The 21,871-nt window shown below is 34.2% G+C and overlaps 2 protein-coding genes across 8 annotated transcripts; one reads left to right on the top strand and one right to left on the bottom strand.

Moving 5' to 3' along the window:
- The first annotated feature begins 197 nt into the window (after positions 1-197).
- Positions 198-4,776, top strand: LOC122299181. Of its 7 annotated transcripts, none has more exons than XM_043109222.1 (4): positions 198-466; positions 621-749; positions 3,733-3,778; positions 3,950-4,776. In XM_043109222.1, the coding sequence occupies exons 1-2, from the start codon at positions 356-358 to the stop codon at positions 702-704; spliced, it is 195 nt and encodes a 64-aa protein (XP_042965156.1). In that variant the 5' UTR covers positions 198-355; the 3' UTR covers positions 705-749; positions 3,733-3,778; positions 3,950-4,776. The 7 variants fall into 7 exon arrangements, with proteins under 7 accessions (XP_042965156.1, XP_042965154.1, XP_042965157.1 ...); XM_043109220.1 differs by having other exon boundaries at positions 3,917-4,776; XM_043109223.1 differs by having other exon boundaries at positions 199-466; positions 4,388-4,776.
- A 430-nt stretch (positions 4,777-5,206) lies between these two features.
- Positions 5,207-7,004, bottom strand: LOC122299180 (transcription factor MYBS1-like). The gene is made up of 2 exons (XM_043109217.1): positions 6,143-7,004; positions 5,207-5,872 (listed from the first exon to the last, which is right to left on the bottom strand). Exons 1-2 carry the CDS (start codon positions 6,553-6,555, stop codon positions 5,410-5,412), a joined length of 876 nt encoding a protein of 291 aa, XP_042965151.1. The 5' UTR covers positions 6,556-7,004; the 3' UTR covers positions 5,207-5,409.
- Between the last annotated feature and the right edge of the window lie 14,867 nt (positions 7,005-21,871).

Raw genomic sequence — 21,871 nt, 5'->3', positions numbered from 1 at the left:
ATTTTTCTTTCAAATTCTATTTATCACATTATTTTGTACCTTAAAATGGTGTATATATCATATTATTAAATATGAAATTCTAATCATTTTTCTAAAATTTGATAAAATGTTAAATTTGAAGAATATTAATTTGTTAAATACTTTAATATAAAAAAAATACACAATTAAAAAAAAAGGGTGTTTGGGGAAAGTGGTTCGGGGGAACCTCCGAACCGCGAGCAAGTCAACTTGATATTCTACAGTCAAACAAACGGTGGGCAGGCTTCTGAGTTTCTGACGCCGTTTAGAGTATCTAAGCCGTATCTTTCCCAAAGAAAATCGAGGAAAGAAAGCGAGAGAAAGTGCGGGAAAAAAGATGGTGGCGGCTGCTTCTCGGAAATGGGGTTACGTTCGGATCATCACCGGCACTATTCTTGGTGGTGTTCTCGGCTTCTACGTCATGCACCGCGTTGAAGTTAGCTACAAGGTGAGCTTGCTTTCCTTCCCCCGCTCCCAACTTTGCTCTCTGAACTGTCCGTTTGGTTGCAGAGAAAAAATAGAAAAGAGAAGAAAATTTGAATTCTTAATTTATTATTTTTATTACAGAAGTTTCTAATTATTTTCATTAATTGTTAACGCAGGAGAAAATGAATGAGAGACTGAAAAAGTATGAAGCCGAATTGAAGAAGAGAGAGAAGATGAATGAGCTCGAGGAGTCCCCTTAACTTTGGAGGCTTAACGAAGTTTTTGTTGTTAATTTTGTTTTCCTGGTACTGCAAGGTTGCTGAGTATTTGCGGGAAAAGCGAAATAAATGAAATTTTCACTTATATGTTTATGTTGTTAACTTGTTTGCTCGCCAAAACTAGTGAACTAAGCTTATTATATTGGGTTCCATTTTAAGTGGAGGTTTTGCTTTTGGGGCTGTTTTTCTAGAGGACCAAAAGGAGCAGCTTTGTGTGTGTTGTTTTGTCTCTTGAATTTTTATTTCTTTTGTAACTAGGGGCACAAGAGGGCTTGCTATATCAAAATATGTTGCTGCATTGATGCAATTCCAACAGAGCGTAAAGTAAAAATGTGAACGATTCTCTTTTTGCTTAGCTTCTTCTGGATTAAGGGCTGAATTCAAACGTAGTGGTTTTAGATGGTCTAATTTAGCTTTTTGAATACTTCGGTGTGTTTCTCGAATGTGCTTTACTGTTATTGAATAAGAAAATAATCAAATAGAAGCCGGGTTGTTTCACAGTCTCACTTGTCCAAAAATGAAAAATAGGAAAACGAAGGTTGTATTGTAAACATAAAGCTTTCTGTCTACTTGCTGCCCCAGCAGCCTATTCCTTATATGTAGCGTGTTTCTAGAATGAAAAGAAAATTAAGTTGGTGGTTGATCGCTGGGTTTAAATTTGTGGACCTGTAGTTCGAATTTATGTACGCATTTGCTTTTTATATACCTTCATGGTTATTAGAATGGCAGTACCAAGGAGTATGCCCTTAGAATACAGGCGGTGCTTTTGCCAAGTGTGCTAGGGCACCAATTTCTTCTTTGAATAGAAATGTTCTTTGGTCTTTGCATACATCGCATATACTTGGCTTGTGCCTAATTTGCACCTTTTTGGAATTGTTCCTATCAGGGTTTCCATTTGTCCAATGATCTAGATTTCATTTACATACTAGTCCTCTAATTAGAAGTCAATAACTCAAAAACTTCATTTGTTTTAAGTTTTTAATGAGAAAGCAATGCTTTAGAAGAAGTGTATGAAGAGGGGGAGATTATCAGGAGATATTATATCCTAGTGATAGTTTGCATGCTTTTGGTAGAAAAGTTTTTAGGATCTTTGGTTTGATGTAGATTTTTGCTTTATAATTTCTTAATATGCTTCTCTTTGAGATTTTGTCCCTGGGGAGTTTGATACAATTGTTGAAACAGTAAATTCTTGTAGATTAGAAGATGATCCCTCGAGATCGGAAGTTGAATTGTGCTGTGTATTCTCTTGGAAATTCAAGCGGATGTAAATTCTTCTAGTTTAGTATCTTATATTGAGAAGAGGAAGTTGAGTTGTGCTGTGTATTTTCTTGGCAATTCAAGTGCATGAGCAATAGAGGGTTCCTCAGAAGTTAAAAAAGATGAATTTATTTTAGGAATTTTAATTAATTGAGAGGGTTGGACTGTGCCCTTTTCATGATCAACTTGTCCTGTTGTCCAGAATCATCAAGATGGAATAGCAGCAATGCAACAGGGTTTTTGAAGGAGAGTTCATCCTTATCTGCTTGAAGTTGTACACATTTTAGGATGATCTGTCTTTTGTGATCATCTTTTTTATAGAATACTGATGAATTAACACTTTATTTCTTATAAATCTTCTTGCCAACATCACGCAGAAATTATAATAATAATTCGTACAAATTGAACTTATTTGCTAGTTGTGCCAACAGCTTTGAATTTATTTACTTCTGGATACAGTGTTTGTGTGGTGTTTCTTTCTCTTTGTCCCTTGCCTGTGGGCATGTTTTATGAACAACTTGTGCCTATTTGCAGCATGGCAGTCTTAATTGACAATATTTATGATGAAGTAAGAATTTTCATGCAGGGAAAGAGCCACTATGGATTACTTAGCATGCTATTTGTTTAACTTGACTGCTTCATTGATTTCCAGTAATGAAACTAGTTGAACTATCGAGCCACAGTTGCCTTTTAAAATGTAGATACATTTTAGTTGTATTCCTGTAAATTCATGTGCTTTACTTCTGAAATGATCCTTCTTCTGAATGGTAACATTAGTTATGTTAATACCGATCATGCTTGTCTCCAATTTCATCTATATTATCCCTCTTTTCAGTTTTTTGTTGGTCAGTTTTTACTCGGGCAAAGTTCATGACTTGTGCGGTTTGATTGAGTTCAATAAAAATTTTGAAGATCAAAATGGTGACATTTAAAATTTTTTGAAGGTTCTATTTATTAATTATGGGTGTAGACGTGCTAACTTAGTCAAATAAAGAATATTTCATTTAATAAATTTAATTGTTCATATGCATTACAGGGGTTTACAACTAGTGTATTTATAATTACTGAAGAATCTATTCGTGTATTCCTCAACCTCTCCTTTACATGCCATTATCTTTTTTCAATATATTTTTGCAGTAGTTTGCTGCCAAAATTGCTGAATGCTTTAGCCCTTTGAGAATTGTGTATCCCTTGTCCTTGGAGATGAGATTTCATTAAATGGTTTTATAGACAGGCATTAGAAGCTTTTGTTCTTAGAACCAAGAAGTTTGGTTATGCTTGTCTGTCATTTTTCCATGTAATGTGAAGCTTCGAGGAGAATTTTTCCTGACCTTTGACAATGTTTATGCTGCTTACTAAGGTGCAATCTAGTGGTCAAAGAGTAGGCTTGGGATGAGTACTAGACATAGACATCTTGGGCTCAATTTCATACTAGGAATTCTCCTAGATCAGTTGATACACGGTTATGAGGAGTGGGATCTTGCACCCAGGATTTACTTCCTAGAAGCAAATTCAAAGGATCCTGCCTTCTTGTGATCTTATGTCGCAAATTAACTTTGTCCATATAGGTTACTCCTGCAGGCTATTTACAGAGGACTCACATGTTGAATGCCCTTTATGTTAGAAGGATGCTTATTATACTTGCGGGCGGTTTTGTTGCTACTATTGTTCTTGGTTTTATAATTAGCATCCCTTTCATAATTAGCATCCCTTTCATTTCATCCGAGTTAACTTTTAATGTATTTGTTTGCAGCTATAATCTTCGTTCAATATTGTCTTTTGCTACTGCAGTGATTAAGGTGAATATAATTTTTTCCCCAACATTTTGTATGTATCACCTATATCTCTGGCCTCACTACATTTTACACCATCCAACTTTTTTTAGTTTTTATTTGTCAATCTTCTTATTACGGTAATGTAAGCTGTTACTTTTGCAGATTGTTGCAAATGTTAACCTTCTATTACTACAGGAGACAAATATCAACATCTGAGCCAATCAAACGTAGGCACATGAGCCTCACATGTTTCAGACCAATCGTGCTTGCAATTCCTGCCTATAAAGCACAATGGACATTTGCATGACTTGTAGGGGTTTCGGATTGGAAATGGCAACTGGCTTGGCCGGAAACATGTGAGGGCCATGTCTGTTTTAAGGGAGCATGCGGTCTCGTGCATTTGCACATAATCATGGTGAGACAGACCACATAATGGTTAACATTGCAACAATCTTCAAAGTTTTGGGATGACATTGTGAAATTCAATGGTCGGGGACCAAATAGAAACTTGGAATAAAGTTATACAGTATGAAGCGTAATTGTACTAATTTGTTAGGAGTGGGAAGATCTTCACTTGAGCAGTACAAACTTTTAACTTCCCTGATACCCACCAATCTGCTTTTGGTTGAACAGATGAACTTCTGGCCTGCTCTGGGTTCAAGTATTCAAGTTTGCGTCACATTGGGGGATGTACTGTTTGAAAAACTGAAGTGAGGATCTCTGTGTCCCTTTCCCTTAATGCATTCCAAGCGTCATGGTCCAAACTTGATGGGAGGCAAAAAGAGATGAGGGGCTGTGGAACCATTATGGTGGAAATAGGGACAGAAACGTTTATTGTATCATCTACTAAAGGGGCATCTTCATGTAAAATCAAAGGGGTGCTGATTGATTTTGTAGATAAAATATACACGCACCCTTTTCTTGTAATCTCGTGCACCCTTGTATGCCAGCGAGTTTCAGGATGATATCTTTACTGCATGCCCATGTTGTTTTAAGGGTATTGTACGTGTACTTGGGCATTATCTCTCTCTCTCTCTCTCTCTCTCTCTCTCTCTCTCTCTCTCTCTCTCTGTGTCAAAAGTTGAGTTGTTCAGAATAAAGGAAAGAAACATGCAAGTATCAAATTCAGTAAGACCGGTTATGCTTTTTGAGAGTAGCGGGTCCACTGGACAAGATCCCTGTTGCCCATGAATTAAATGCAAGTGCAATAATTGCCTATAGTACTGTTCTTGCGAATTATATACATTAAACGATGATAAAGAAATGAGGCTGCAGTTGTCTGTCTTGACATAAAAATGTCTTTGCATTCCAATGTATTTTTTTCCTTCATAAATGAAGGTGCTATACTAGTAAATTATATACATTAAAGGTTGTTGCCTGTTCGCATATATTGAGCTGTTGAAAAAATATATAAATATATACATATAACACACATAAAAAGAAAGTGTATCATTTCAGTTGAAAATGGACGTTATTCATTCAATGCAAGAACATGTGATGTTTTAAAGCATCCAGTAAGTAGGAATGATCCAAATTAGATACGACAGAGCTGTGATCTGTCCATAACTGAGTTTCTGATGCAATGAGATTTTTCATTGCACAAACCACTTCCTCTGAATGCTAACCTGGAAAACTTGTTACAGAAGATAGGAATGTTATTGGTGCATTGGGGGAGGTGCCATAGGGTAAGCAACTGGGACAACATATGGGTGGGGATGGGGATGGGGTCCGGGAGGAAGCATGACAGGAGTTTCAACTGCCGATGCCATATGCCCTGGTGGAGCAGCAACCGGATGCCCTACCGGCGTTCCATACATACCAGGCATATGCAGTGGAGTCCTATGCTTTGCTGGCGGTCCTATAGCGGCTACACTTGACAGGTTCATGTGTATCTGTTGGCCTGTAATTGGTGCTTGATGAGAAGTGACATCTCCATTGTTCACACTTGTAATGTCATGGATACTAGATCTCCTTCTATCTCTATTCATGGAGTTCAAGCGAATGAAGTACTTTTGAGCATGGCTAGCCACTTGTGTGGGAGTCCTGGAAATGACAAAGTTTCTTGAAATACTTCTCCAATCCCCCTTGCCAAACTTGTCTAATCCAAGTAAAAACAGCCTGTAGAATCAAAAGTAAGTCAGTTCCAAAGTTTGCCATTCATAATCAGCTTCTTTATCCAGATTTCACATATGATTTGCCAAGTTATACATCTTTAAGCACTTCCTCTAGTCTGATATATGCCTAGGATCTATTATGACAGATTTAAGCGTAATATAATTCATGCTAATACACCATGCTCCAAAATCACCAACTGGATAGGCTGCTTGACACTGCAAATACAAGTCAGTAGCAGAGCTCAACATGTATTCAAAGTCATTTGAACAATACCTATGCTCTTCTTCTGTCCATGGAATCCCTTTTCGCCGTTCTTGTTCTGACCTCGACCCTCCTTTCCCTCCATGCCCGGCTGAGTCATGTCCTAATCCTGAAAACCCAGTTCCATAACCACAATTTGACCTCTTATCCGAAGCCGTGGCCCCAGAAGAGCCATGGCAGTCTTTGTTTGAAGATGATGTTTCCTCTCCTAAGTAGTTGGGAAGTGGTATATGTCCTGCCTCTATTGCGCGCACATCTTCCACTAACATTTGGTAGTGTTGCTTCAATTCTTCCACACTCTTGCTGGGAACCATTGAAGCAATCTTCTCCCAATGCTCTTTGGAGTCCTCATCCACCCAATGCATTGCAATAGCATTTTCAAAAGCTTTCTCTTCTTCTTTGCTCCAAACTGCTACACTTGTCATGGTTTAGCTTGGCAATTTTTCCAACTCAGAGACTGAAAAACTGTTGAAAAGCTAAATGGGTTCAATTCATTATTTGTAATATTTGGCAAGAAAAAAAAAACAAAAACAAAAAAAGACAAAAAAATGAAAGAAAGAAGGAAGCGAAGGTCCGTGGGATAAGAGAAAGTTGAACAGAATGTGTGTAGGATGAGGAGTGAGGTGGGCATCAAACTATCAATTAGGAGGACCACTGGGAATTGAAGGGATGGGTTCTTTGTCAAGTTCATTCATCTCGATGCTCACAAGACTTTAAAAGAAAAACTATTTTAAAAAATAAAAATCAAAATAAAAATCTCGTGACTGCCATCTCTTTCGCCTGCAGGTGAGAAATCTGCAATCATGGAGTATGTAAATCAGAGAGAGGAGAGCCAGAGAATCTTCCAAACTACAATTGTCACATGTACTCTTAACCACGCTCTTCTGTAGAATAATTTTGAGGCACGCCCCCAATGAAAAAGCCTTTGAAAAAATCCCATCCTAATCATCCTACCTCATATGCATTCTAAGAGTAGTGTTGCATATATTTACAATTTTACCTATAAGATTCATTTTGTTAGTTTTTTTTTTGAAATTCAAAATTTAAATTTTAAATTTCATGATTTTCAACGTATCAATAATTGACATATGGAAAAGTAAATTTTTTATAAGTTTTTCTAAAGTATATTTAGCATTTTCCTTTCGAGAATGGTATAACCCTCTCTTCCTTCCGAATCTTAGGGCATATTTGGATGCTTGAAGTATCTAATATTTTGTAAATAATAGTGAAATGATTTAAGTGAATATTTTATCGGATTTTGAGAAAAAAAAATTAAATAAAAATATCATAAAGTTAAAATATTATTTGAATATAATTTTTGTTTTAAATTTTATGAAAGTTGTAATGATAAGATAAAAATTTTGAAAATTTAAAATTAAAAGGTGTTTTGCATCGAGTAATGTTTGTTCACGAAATTACAAAGAATTTTGAGAATTTTTGAAAATTCTTGTAATGTCAAAACATGCCCTAAATGGTCATAAAAGTTTATGAGTGTTTTTTTTTCCCCCCTTCTTCTCTAAATAAGCAAATTTCATTAAAATAAAAGATGATACAAGTTAGAGAGGGTGGGGTTCCCCAACAAAACACAGCAAAACAACAACCATAATGCAAATAAGGCGAAAAAAAAAGAAAAAAAACAGGTTTTGAGACCAATTTCTTGGTCTCTACCCAGACCCTACAAAGAGGGTACCGTCTTAAAATACGTTTTGAAGGTAAGCCATTGTTGGAGGTGGTGCAAGCGGAAGCACTGTAGTTGACAGTCTTAAGATATTTGTTGTGAGATCCTTAGTCTCTTTCATATGATCACCAATTAGGAAAAGTAATAATCCGGATAAACTGGCATCGGAAGAACATATATGCAGTGGCGGAATAGCCAGCCCGAGCCTCTGCAGTGGCATGTGAGGACCTCCCGCCAGTGGAATGAAGGTGGGGTCATGTTGATCTAAAGGATCGGAGGGTGGGGAATCTGCTGGTACAGAGCGTGTAGCCGGCGGAGCTGTCGGTGCGCAGCGGCGCTTGAAGGTCATGCACAAAAATAAGTCATGCTTGAGGGTCATGCGTCGACATTTTGGGCGAGGTTCCACGACGTCCTAGTAGATCGGTGGGAGAGGAACACCGTGGTGGGACACGTGTTGACTGTTCAAGGCTCGAGAGTTGTAGATTTGAGAAAATTTGAATTGGTTGAAAAACACTACCATATAAACATATTCACGTATAGCTAGTGGATATGAAATAGAAAAGGAAAGCGAGATGGAGAGGAAGGTGGAGCTGAGACTCACATCTTCCTCTTCGGTGAAACTGAACGGAAGGATCAATTTTTCCTAGAGAGAAGACAGAATTTCTCTCTCTAAAAAAACTGAAAGCGAAGACTTTGGATGGCTAAAAGTTTTTGACTTAAAATAGAGAGAATTGTCATAGCAATAGATTTTGTTTTTACTTATCAATCACCACAATCTAGATGATCATAGAAAGTCTCAAAGTAATTTTAGAACTGATCTTGAATAGCTTGTGCAACTTTTGCTTCAATCATTTGCTTTGAAGGGTCATGTCAAGAGCAAATCTAAGACATCCAAATTACTCCTCTCTCTCTCTCTCTCTCTCTCTCTCTCTCTCTCTATATATATATATATATATAAACCCATACCAACCACCCCACTTTGGGAGAAGGAGGTGTGGTTCCTCCCTCCCTCTCCTCTCTCCTCTCCCCTCTCAAAATGTAAAAGTCATTTCATTTCACTTTTCATTTTCTATTTTCATATGGTAGAAATCCAAGACTGTCTCCTTTCGAACATCTTCGAGCACTACGTGCTACACTTCCAGTGAAGCCGTGCATTAGTAGGACATGCGCGTAAGTCTCACACACCTCCCAAAATAGCACGTGAGCCTCATGTGCCACCCATTTTCAAGCTTCCTAGTGCCATATGTTTCACTTCATTAACTTCTTCGACCTCTAATCAACCAAGCTCATTCATAATTAAAGCATGAGTCTCATACATTGGTATCTTTTGTTCTTATAGGACATCAGCAAAGCTTTGATTAATATGATCATCCATGTACGTCTATAAAACGCAACTTTTCTAGCCTTGTACACCCCATCAGCTAAAGGAAAAGCAAAGTGGTCCACAACATTTTGGACTGCTAAATCAATCGTCCTTGAAAGGATTGGCACTGACCAACAAAGGAAAATGGCGAATGAACATTATTACCTATTCCATTTGCCAAATTTTTCTAATTTATTGACCTTTTGTAATAATTGTATTAAGATCTTTTATTAGTCACTCCATCCCCACACGACCTCATACTCGATGAGAGGTTAAAATATATATATATATATATATATATATATATAAATATATTTATAATTTTAAAATGTATAAATTTAAAACATTTATTTAAAAACTTAGGATTTGTATAAAAAAATTATTTTTTAATGATGAACTCTATTTTTTTTTTTTAAATATGGACGACTTGTATAACTTAGAACTGCACGTAACATTATTATTTATTAATAAAAAAAATGAGGATAAATAGTTTAGAGAAGACGACTGATGTTGAAAAGCAAAAGGGCCTACTAAGAAGGGAATGGTTGCGCTTGCACGCGCTCTTGGGGGAACATATGGGAATGGCAACTTTTGTTTTGATCTCTCTCTTTCTCCATGCAAGACGTGGCCGATTCTCTATTTCTAGTTTTTGCCTAAACAAGGTGCCACAAATAAAGGGAATGTCATTTAGCTTTCTTTTCTTCTTGAAAAGAAGACCAATCTGTTCATAAAAGAAATCATGATGTCGATATCGAAACTATAAAGTAAAGGATAATATATATTTGGAATGATGCTTTGAAATTTGCTCTTTTAGTGGAGAGTTTGTGGATAGAAAAAGCACAATAATTGAAATGATACATTAAACCAGTCTATTCGATAATCCGTTTAGTACTCACTCAGTTAAATTCGAATTGAACTCGATTCGTGAAAAAAAAAAATCTCGTTTGTGAAAATAGATACCCGCTCGATTTGTAAATGACATATATCCAACAAAACTCGACTCGACTCAGCTAAGGCTCGCTAAAGCCCACTCGTTTATGATCGAGTCGATTCGTTAGCTCGACTCGATTAAGGCTAATTTGTATATTGATAAATATATACATAGGTATATGTATATGTATATATATATGTATGTATTAACTAATAATATAAACATACCACTTTTATAGTTAAATATATAATATGTAATATAATTACTTATGTCTATATTGAATATACTTCATAAGTATATTTTATAATTTATATAATAATTAATCGGTAAAATTTAATAATTTTATATATTAGTATATGGGAACCATATATGAAATGGATATATACTATTATATTAAATGTATGTATTAATAATATATAGGCATATAATATATTGTTATTTTGGATAAATATCAACTAGTTAGTTATTAATTATTTATAAATGTTTTAAAATTTTATAATTCAATAGAAGTTCTATTTGTTAGTTGTATAAATTCAATATTAGATATTTTATTTATTTAATTTATTAATTATTAAATCTTATTAAATAAATAAATAATTCGAGTTCGAGCTCGACTCGAACTCGTTTGTAAGACGAACTCGAGCTCAAGTTCGAGTTGAGAGTTTAGCTTATTGAGTCGAGCTCGAACAAAGAATAATAAAAATTCTTGAGCTCGATCTCGAATATTTTGATTCGAGTCGAGCTCGGCAAGCCAAAGATCAGCTCGGCTTGGCTCAATTATAGCTCTAGATACATGAGTTCCTGAAAGGACTACCAAATAGCTCTAAGAAGCCTTTATTTATTTATTTTTTTTAAATTCTATAGAAATTATATATTTTAATAGTGATAACGAAATAGTAGAGATGGTAATATATGATATAAGACATGAGATAAATAGGTTAAGATTTGAGGTAAATGGGTTTGGATTACAACGGCTTGACTCGATAAGACATTATTAATAAGAGAAACGCTATACACAACTGCGAGATGCCCCCCGCTGCGGCCTCATATCCTACGTGGCATAAAAAACACAACGGTGTCGTTTTCTTTTGAGATAGGATTCCTCTGCCTTTTCTTTTCTCTTCATTTCTTTCCCTCTCCTTCTTTACCTCTATAACCTCTCATTCCCTTCGAATTTCCACTGCATTCTCATCCCATCAAGTTCAAAGACAAGCTCGAAGCCTGGCAAAAAAACCTTGAGAAAAACAGAGGAAAGCAAAGGAAAATCTGTTTGGTTGCCGAGAAAACAGAGAAAAATTTGAAAATAGTTTGTAATAGCCTGTTTGGTTGCCCAGAAAATTGAAGAAAATCACGCTATAGTCTGCAATGGTCCATAACAGTATGTTTGGTTGCTGAGAAAATAGAGTAAAATCACGCATATCCTACAAATATGAGATTCAAGACAACAACTGGTAGATCTCGTGCGTTCGTCGGCTTCGTGTGGTGTCTCCGTGTGCATGTGGTTGGAAAAAATGGTTGTGGTATGGAAAAAAAGTGATTAACTTTGCTGAGTTTTGTCGATTATTTATTAATTCGATTGCTTCATTTGTTGAAAATTAGATCGGAAACAAATGGATGAAATAAAAGCAGTGAAATAGAAGGGAGAATGTACGCTTGGGTTTGATGACAAACAGAAAGAAAAAAAAATGAGACCCAAAAAGGAAAAAAAAAAAAAAAAAAAAAAGACAGTAGGACATGAAGTCTTAGAAACCAGAAGATGGGTGATTTGGTGGGGAGGAGTTGATGATGGGGTGAAGAGAACGCCAAAGATGGTGGGTTTCGATTCTCGAAGTTGGGTGAAGGGATGAAGATGGGGAGAAGACGAAGTGGGTGGCTCGGTTTGTTTTGTTGTTCAAATTAGAACGACGTCGTCTAGGGATTATGCTAGGTAGGACCCGAGGTCGCGGCGGGGACGCAGCCGATTGTTCCTAGCATTTCTCTATTAATAAACGGGTCAATTACGAGTTAACTTGTGAAATCCGCAATCATCTAGTACAACATGAGTAAATTTTATAAATGTTTTTGTTTTAGATGTCTCTTTTTAGTGTTGGGATGTAATATTAATATTAGCATTTTACTATTTAATATCTCAAACTATTAAACATTATTTGTTAATATGTAATTTTGTTTTAAGAAAAGCATTAACTTTCTTATATATTATTAGTTTGGATATTAATAATATATAAAAACTTTATCAAGAATTCAATTGTAATTGTGAATAACTTATATAGTTATACTTTTGTATTATATATGAAATTATATTAATTGGGTTGAAAATAACCTAATAAAAATTAATTATTAAACGAGTTAAGCGAGTCTGGCCACGTGTCATGTTTAGGTTGACCTGTTATTTAGGTTAATTACGAGTTAACTTGTGAAATCCACAATCAACTAGTACAATATGAGTAAATTTTATAAATATTTTTGTTTTAGATGTCTCTTTTTACTGTTGGGATGTAATATTAATATTAGCATTTTACTATTTAATATCTCAAATTATTAAACATTATTTGTTAATATGTAATTTTGTTTTAAGAAAAGCATTAACTTTCTTATATATTATTAGTTTGGATATTAATAATATATATCCAAACTAATAATATATAAGAACTTTATCAAGAATTTAATTGTAATTGTGAATAACTTATATAGTTATATTTTTGTATTATATATGAAATTATATTAATTGGGTTAAAAATAACCTAATAAAAATTCATTATTAAACAAGTTAAGCGAGTCTTGTCATGTGTCATGTTTAGGTTGACTTGTTATTTACATGTATCGTATTAGAATTTTAGAGTCTGATATGTTTAATTAAATAGGTCATGTTCGACTTGACTTATATATTTTAATACTCATGACTTAAGAGGATATGTGAACGTGAATTACCACCCCTATGAGGGGGTGAATCTCTGATAAAAAATCTATTACAATTGAGAGTTACAATAAAAATAAATAAAAATTAAAAAAAAGATTTGAGGAATGGAATCAAAGGCCCCATTTGGTTTTATAGATGTTCTGAACCCATCTAAATTTATTTCAACGTCCAAATATAATTCTAACACAAATGTAAACATTTTTCTATTTCAAATTTTTAGATTTTTAACTTTTTATCTAATCATTACCTAATTATTACAACTTTTGTAAACATCCAAACAAAACACAAAAATAATTCAAATTCTAAAATTAAAATAATATTAAAAAAATTATATTATAACAATATTTTAAATTTATAATATTTTTATTCAACTTTTTCTTTCTTATTTTCTAAGATGTCATAAAATATTTTAACTTAAATCATTTCATTATTATTCACAAACTATTTTACTATCATTAATAGATTTCTCATCTCATTTGATATGTATAACTAAACCAGATTAAAGTGCCCCAGTTTCAAGCTTTCTTGCTTGGTTAAATAGCAATTAGTAATTGGCAAAGGGTCAACACAGCGTAGTTGATCCTCAAATATCTCGATATAAGCCACAAATAGCTTGGCTCATATAAAACATTGTGGCTCTTACGTTAAATTATTTATATTGCTGACTAGCTTTATTTTTTAAGAAATTTATAAATCTAACTTATCTCATAAAATCGATTCAATAAGAGAAGTTTGCTCCAACTTTATAAACATGCCGAAGACCTTATCTATTGGCAATGTGGGATTTATTATTTAATATCCCCCCTCACAGACAAATCAATATTTTTCTTAATTTTTAACACGGGATAAGTAGTATGGGTCTCCATTCATCCTGTGGTAGATTTTAATACTATGAAGAAATTCATGGTCTTAACTCATCTCATAAAACTGATTTAATAAGAGAGGTATACTCCAACTTTATAAACATATCCAAAACTTTGTTCACGGTAAATGTGTGATATATTCTTCAACAATTTTTACTTTAGAAAAAAAAAACTTCAATATTTCAATTTCTTTCGGCAAAGTTTTAAGAGGATTATTAAAAAAAATGGAATGAAAAATGAATTGCATCTCTCTACTATAATTTCTTAACCACAAAATCAATGAAATCACAACAAATCTCCTAATTTGTAATAGTAATTCTCTCATTACAATTTTTATCGTTAAGATGAACGAAAAGTAAGCGATATATATCAAACAATCTTAAAGACGAGGATGTTGAATGAAGAGATAAATAGATGGTCATAATGTGCGACATGTTTGTGATTATAAGTAGGGGTGACAATTTGTGTTCATGAGTTATGTTCGTGTTATATCAAGTTATGAGTAATAAACTATATGGATCGAATCTGACCCCTTTAATTAGACAGGTTAGACTCTAAAATCTGAGCCCGACTCATTTAATAAATACATGACATGACATGACTCGCTTAACATGTTAGTAATTAACATTTTTTGGGTTAACCTAATCACGAACCGTTTAATCTACTTCAACCCGTTTTATATAAATGGATAAAGTTGATCCTATATCTTTAATTTTTAACTCAATTAATATAATTTCATATATAATACAAAGTAACTATATAAATAATTCACAATTACAACTGGATTCATAATAAAATCTTGTATTATTAATATCTAAACTAATCATATATAAGAAAACTAATGTTTTCTTAAAATAAAATGACATATTAACAAAAAAAGTTTCATAGTTCGAGATATAACGTAATAAAATACCAATATTAATATCACATATTCCCAATAAAAAAAAAAAGAGATATATAAGACCACATTTATAATATTTAAAAAAAATATAATATATTTGTATTATATAGGTTGATTGAGTGTTTTGTGGGTTGACCAAAGTTGACCAATCTATATATTAGTCATTTTTTTATCAAGTTAACTCATTTTAACCTAAACTCAGACTTGCTTATTTAGTATCGTGTTCACATCAAATTCATAAATCGTATCATATATTACAACTCCTAATTATAAGACATGGGTGTTGTAGCCCACAGAAATAAACTATTAGCGATTGATAGTGTCTTAATAAGATCAAGCCGAACTCATCAATATTTTTCAATAGCAAATTGTCTCCCCTAATGTTGTGGCAAATAAGAAACCTTTAAGGAAATGTTTGGACAGTAAGATGAGATGAAAGTTGAATAAAATATTATTTTTATTTTAAAATTTAAAAAAAAATGAATTGCCTATTATATTTTATGTAGAAATATAAAAAAAATTATAATAATGATATGAAAAAAAATGAGATGAGTCAAGATATTCTCGATCCAAACAATTCCTAAATAGTACTGCCAGACCCAAACAAACTATAAATATTTAATATTAAAAAAATAAAAAAAATGTCACATTCAACTATCAATCCTCTCACTTAGCAAGATTTTAACATTTTATGGTAGAGATAAGATTCCATGTTGATGTGGTCCTGTTCAAAACCTATAATCTTTTTTATTTTCTTTCCTTAATTTTCTCTCTCATCAGGGATGAAACCCTAGTAACAGAAATCCTGGTGAACAATCTTTTTCTAGTCCTGTCATGCCAACGTAATTACCATATGAAAAGTACCACCATTGCATAAACGGCTGGAAACTTGCATTGACCAATCAGATCTCCACATCCTTTTCTTTAGCTAACTATAACAGAAAAATGTGTAAGAGGACAAAGAAATTTGCCATAAAAATCAGCATGCCAGTACTGATATTAACCAAACTGTCACCAAAATTCCAAAATGACGTCTTGAGTTACTGTGTATATATATAAATGAGGAAATTAAATAGTTAATAAAAAACAATATACATAATTAATTGATTTAAAAAAAAAAAAAAAACCAACTTCAGTAATAACACTCTCTCTAATAAATAGAGTTCAAAATCTAACAGGTTTAAATATACCCATTCATGAGCACATTAAATGAAACTATAAAGTTGTATTGTTGCAAAGAAATTATATAGAAAAGATGTTTGGATGTGGCCAAACTACAACCCCGTTACGAAACCTCTGAAGAAAATATATATATATTTTCCCCTTTGTAGATACTAAGTATAATAACTGGAATAATATAAAGAACATTTAGTACTTTTATCAATGTTGACAACATTATTATCCTCAAATTCGGTAATGTTTTAAATCCAAATACTATGATTATGTTTGCAATACATGATATCCTCTTTATCAAAGAAATAAGATGGGAGCAGTGAAACATGATTGCTGAAATAATAAACTACTCTGCCCACTCAAAGTGACCACTCTGCCATGTCACATATATGGTTATATAAAAAAAGAAAAAGAAAAAAGGACCATAGCACATGGATTAGAGAAACATGAACTCTGGATTTACCTCACTCTCAAATTAATTGTTGACTTGCCTTGGATTTATTTGTGCTCTCTCTCTCCCCGCCTCTGAATCTAGGTCTTCAGTTCGCTTCCTTAACTGGAAGAAAGAAATCACAGAACTCACAGAACTACTACTTGGTTCCATTTCGTGTTTTGTTTCTCTCTGTTTTTTTTTTTTTTTGAATAACTAGCCATGTGGCATGCCATGTCGAGTGGGCAAATTGGGCTGTCACTTTAAAGCAGACGAGTAGCAACTTTCTTGTAGAAAAATTCTTGTATCTTGAATTGATTTGTATAGTATGATAACTTAGGTGCTATTGCCTTAGCTTCTGACCTAATTTTCCAGAGGATTTTGCACAACTAGTTTGATGAATGTCTCCTTTTGAAGCATAGAAGTCGGTCAAGGCAAACTCGAGACCATTATCAGTACAAAAGATTTTAATTTTTGTACCAAATTGAGACCATTATCAGTGCAAACTCGAGTATTGGATTTGGATTTCATAAGAAATGTCCAACAAGCACGTGAATAGTCATCAACCAGTGTTAGAAAGTATTGAAAACCTTCAATCATGGGACATGAAATTGGTCCTTAAATATCTGAATGAACAAGTTGAAAATGTGATGCTGAAATATGAGACCTATTTGGAAATGGTAATCATTTATGTTTAGCTAGAAGACACATAGTGCTTAGCCAAGTTTTATTACATGCAGACTGTTGAGGATTGAATAAGAACTGAATCTTTATTTCTTAGTAAATGACAATAACAATCACCACACATACATTATAATCGTATACATTTAAATACAGAGATTAGAGAGTCTATTCTAGGAAACTTAGCTAAGAATAAGGTTGTACAAAAACAGAGAATAAACTTGCTGTAATTTGTGAGCTAATAGAGGCATGATCTTCGGCTATTTATTTGATTGATAATCCTTGACTTGATTTGTGGGATCTTCCCTTATACGCCCCCTCAAGATAGGGCTTCCATCAGTAAGTCCAATCTTGACTCTGAGTAGTTGCATGCGCTGCCTTGACAGTGGTTTTGTGAGAAGATCTGCAAGCTAGTCTTGAGTATTAACATGATGAACTTGAAGTGTGCCTTTTTGAACCATATCACACACAAAGTGAAGATCGATCTGGATGTGCTTCATCTGAGAGTGTTGGACAGGATTGAAGCTCAGTTGGGTAGCTCCCAAGTTGTCATAGAGCAGCTTTGGTGCTGAGGGTAGTGGAAACCCGAGTTCTTGAAATAAGGAGATGAGCCAAAGAGTTTCTGATGCTGCATTAGTGAGAGCGCGATACTCGGCCTCAATGGAGGATCTAGCAACTGCCCTTTGTTTTTTTGAGCTCCAGGAAATTGGATTGGGACCAAGGAAGCTAATGTAGGCAGATGTTGAGGTTATATCATCAAGGTTACCTGCCCAATCTGCATCCGTGTAGGTAGTAAGAGCTGAACTGCTGGTTTTTTTTTTTTATGTGGAGGCCATGGAAAATTGTTTGTTTCAAGTAGCATAGAAGACGTTTTGCAGCTGTCCAGTGAGTTTTAGTGGGTTTATGCATGAATTGAGAGAGTTTATTCACTGCAAATGAAATGTTTGGCCTAGTAAGAGACAGGTATTGAAGAGCCCCTATGACACTCCTGAATTGGGTACTATCCACTGAACTTGTACCATCAATGAGTTTTAAAGCTGTGGTGGTGGACAAGGGTGTCGATATATCTTTTGCACCTAGCATGTGCTGCTTGGACAGAACCTCTCTAATGTATTTATGCTGAGATAAAAAAAGGCCAGACTTTGTAGGTATGACTTCCATGCCTAAGAAATAATGGAGCTATTCCATGTCTTTCAAAGAGAAACAATTGCCAAGTTTTTCAATTACTGAGCCAACAAAAGTGATATCCCTCCCAGTTATAACCAAGTCATCAACGTATACTAGTAAAAAACAGATGACAGAGCTTGATTTGTAAATGAAAAGTGAAGAATCAGCTTTGGAGTTTACAAATCCGAGCTCCAAAATAGTTTGCTTTAAAGCTGAATACCAGGCTCTGGGTGCCTGTTTTAGGCCATAAATTGCCTTTTTCAGGCGACAAACATGGTGAGGTTTGTTCACATCCTTGAATCCCGGAGGTTGTAACATATAAACATTTTCAGTCAACATGCCATGCAAAAAAGCATTGTTGACGTCAAGTTTTCTTAGATTTGGGTAGAAATATTCAGGGCAATCAAGGGAGTTTCTATGGAGGGTGGATTGTGGGTAGGGATTGAATTCTCGTGAGAGGACTGCTCTCCTGACACCATGTTGAGGATTGAATAAGAACTGAATCTTTATTTCTTAGTAAATGACAATAACAATCACCACACATACATTGTAATCGTATATATTTAAATACAGAGATTAGAGAGTCTATTCTAGGAAACTTAGCTAAGAATAAGGCTGTACAAAAACAGAGAATAAACTTGCTGTAATTTGTGAGCTAATAGAGGCATGATCTTCGGCTATTTATTTGATTGATTATCCTTGACTTGATTTGTGGGATCTTCCCTTATACAGACATGTCCAAGAACACCACAATGAGAACAAAGAGGCTGATCTTTCTTGATATACGTTTTTGCGAAATGAGGAGCATCAGTTATTGCCAAGAGAGCAGCAGGTCCAGCAAAGGAAAGATAGGAAGATCCTATCTCTCGTTGACTCTCTTCTTGCATAACAAGGGAGAAAACCTTGTTAATAGATAGCAGTGGATCCATCAGAAGGATTTGACCACGAACGTGAGAAAAACTATCATTTAGGCTCATCCAAAATTGAAGAACACACTGCAATTGTTGATAAGAGATCAGTGTACTTAAAAGCACTACATGTACAATGAAAATGGACAGTAATTCTGAAGTTCATCCCAAAGAGCTTTCAAACGAGTGTTATAAACACTCACATAAAGTTGATCTTGAGATAGAAGAAATCGCTTGTTGCAGATGAAAAATCCGAGGACCATTATGTTTACTGAAATGTTCCTTCAAATCGTGCCACATTTCATGTGTAGAGCTAGCATAAATCACACTAGAAGCAATTTCTTTCGAAATAGAGTTCAAGATCCAAGAAAGAATCATAGTGTAACAATGATTGCAGGCAGGCAGTGAACAAAGGATCTTCTACGCCAGAAGGTTGTGGAATGGTGCCATTGATGAAACCAAAATTGGTCTTTGCAGTGAGCGCCATTATCATCAAACGACTCCAAGTGTGATTATTATCACTTGTTAAGGATTGAGTAACGAGAATAGATATAGTATTGTCACCATAATGAACGTAATAGGGACTAAAGATGTCCTCTATTACAATGACAGCGATAGGAATGGTGGTTGAAAGAGAAGAAGAGTCGAAGTTAGAATTAGCTGACAGCCATCAGAAATTAATTTGATAACATGTGAAAGAAGAACCGGGGAGAAAACTATATTGAATTGAATAAATTTTAGACTACATGGAGCTTTGTTTTATATGCAAAGAATGGAGGACGGAAAGCAAGAAAGTGGTCACTGTTATAAACTATCTTGAATTGTATGACCATATTTAACTAGCCGTCAAACGCATAGTGCTAGTCGTCAAATGTATAGTGCTAGTCGTCAAACACATAGTGCTAGTCGTCAAATGCATAGTGCTAGTCGTCAAACGCATAGTGCTAGTCGTCAAACGCATAGTTCTAGTCGTCAAAAGCATAATCTCCTTTGTACTCCTATATATATCGCTGTATCATTTAAGGAATTCATAAATTTCATAACCTCTATGAGATTTATCTCTTTCTCTCTCCTTTTGAAAGATTTATAACACGTTATGGCTCTCTCTTTTCAATGATTTCATAACACGTTATCAGCACGAAAGTTCTGACGATTTTGAAGCTAGTAGTCCTCTACTTCAAGTAAGTTTTTTAATATATTTTTATAGTTTCCAAAATGAATATGAAATATTACATTACTTAATGAAAACTCTATACTTATTCTATTGATTTTGTGAATGTTAAACATACTTATGTTCCTGATTTATATATATAAAAAATGTCAAATCTTACAAAATTGAAATTCGTTGCTCTTGACATTTCTGGGAAAAATTATTTATCTTGGATCTTTGATGCTGAGATCCATCTGGATACGATGAACCTGGGAAATACAATTAAAGAAGGAAATCAAGGGTCCCTACAGGACCATGCTAAGGCAATGATTTTCCTTCGGCACTATTTTCATGAAGAATTAAAAACTGAGTATCTAACGGTGAAAGATCCACTTATTTTGTGGAATAATTTAAGGGAGAGATATGAACACCAGAAAACTGTATCCTCCCAAAAGCTCGTCATGATTGGATGCACCTGAGGTTGCAAAATTTCAAAAGTGTTAGTGAGTATAACTCTGCACTCTTTAAAATTAGCTCGCTATTGAAATTATGCAGTGAAAAAGTCATTGATGATGACTTGTTAGAGAAGACATATACTACTTTTCATGCCTCGAATGTGCTCCTGTAGCAGCAGTATTGAGAGCGAAAGTTTAAAAACTATTCTGAACTTATATCTTGTCTTCTATTAGCTGAGCAAATAATGAGCTTTTGTTAAGAAATCACCAGTCACGTCCTACTGGTTCTATATCATTCCTTGAAGTGAATGGTACTAGATTTACATCATTCCCAGAAGTGAATAGTGCATTTTTTCAAAGAAAATGAGGGCGTGGACGTGGTAGGAAAAACTATAGAAGTGGAGGTCCTAGAAGTGACCACACTAAAAGGGACAATAATAGATATACATCGTACCACCAGAAGTGATTTAACTCAGAGAAGGGCAAAGGTCCTCAAAACAAATTTTTAAAGAAAGATGAAGATGTATGCCATAGATGTGGTATGACTGGACACTGGGCTCGTGTCTGTTGTACAGATAAGCACTTGGTTGACTTATATCAATCTTCTATAAAAGAAAAAATAAAAAAATTTGAAACAAATTTTGCTGAACCATCATATGCTTTAGATTCTATAGATGGAGAATATATTACAAGCCTTGATGTTTCTGATTTCTTTGAGGATTCTAGTGGTAGAGTTGATCATGGAAGTATTCCTTTTTAATTAATGTATTTCCTTTATCTTATTATAAAATATTTTTATATTCTGCAATATTTTGTAGTAATGAAAGTTTTATTTATTCTTTTATACTTGTTATAAATTATTGATGATATGATTTATCTGAGAATGGAAATGGAGCATCCCTGAAGGATCGCCCTAAATCAATAATTTTATTGAATATCTCATATGAGTGATACTTATACCAAAAGCTCATTATGATTTATGCACCTGAAGTTGCATAATTGAAATTGTGGAAAGAATATATATTTGAATGAACATCTTGAATGTGTTCCTAAAATAGCAATATCGAGTATGTTCCTGAAATAGCAATATGAAATGCAAACGTTCACAATATATTCTAAATTTG

This window comes from Carya illinoinensis, chromosome 16 (genome assembly GCF_018687715.1).
Source record: "Carya illinoinensis cultivar Pawnee chromosome 16, C.illinoinensisPawnee_v1, whole genome shotgun sequence".
Lineage (NCBI taxonomy): Eukaryota > Viridiplantae > Streptophyta > Magnoliopsida > Fagales > Juglandaceae > Carya > Carya illinoinensis.
The sequence above is the reverse complement of the archived record's forward strand: the minus strand, read 5'-3'. Positions and strand labels throughout refer to the sequence as shown.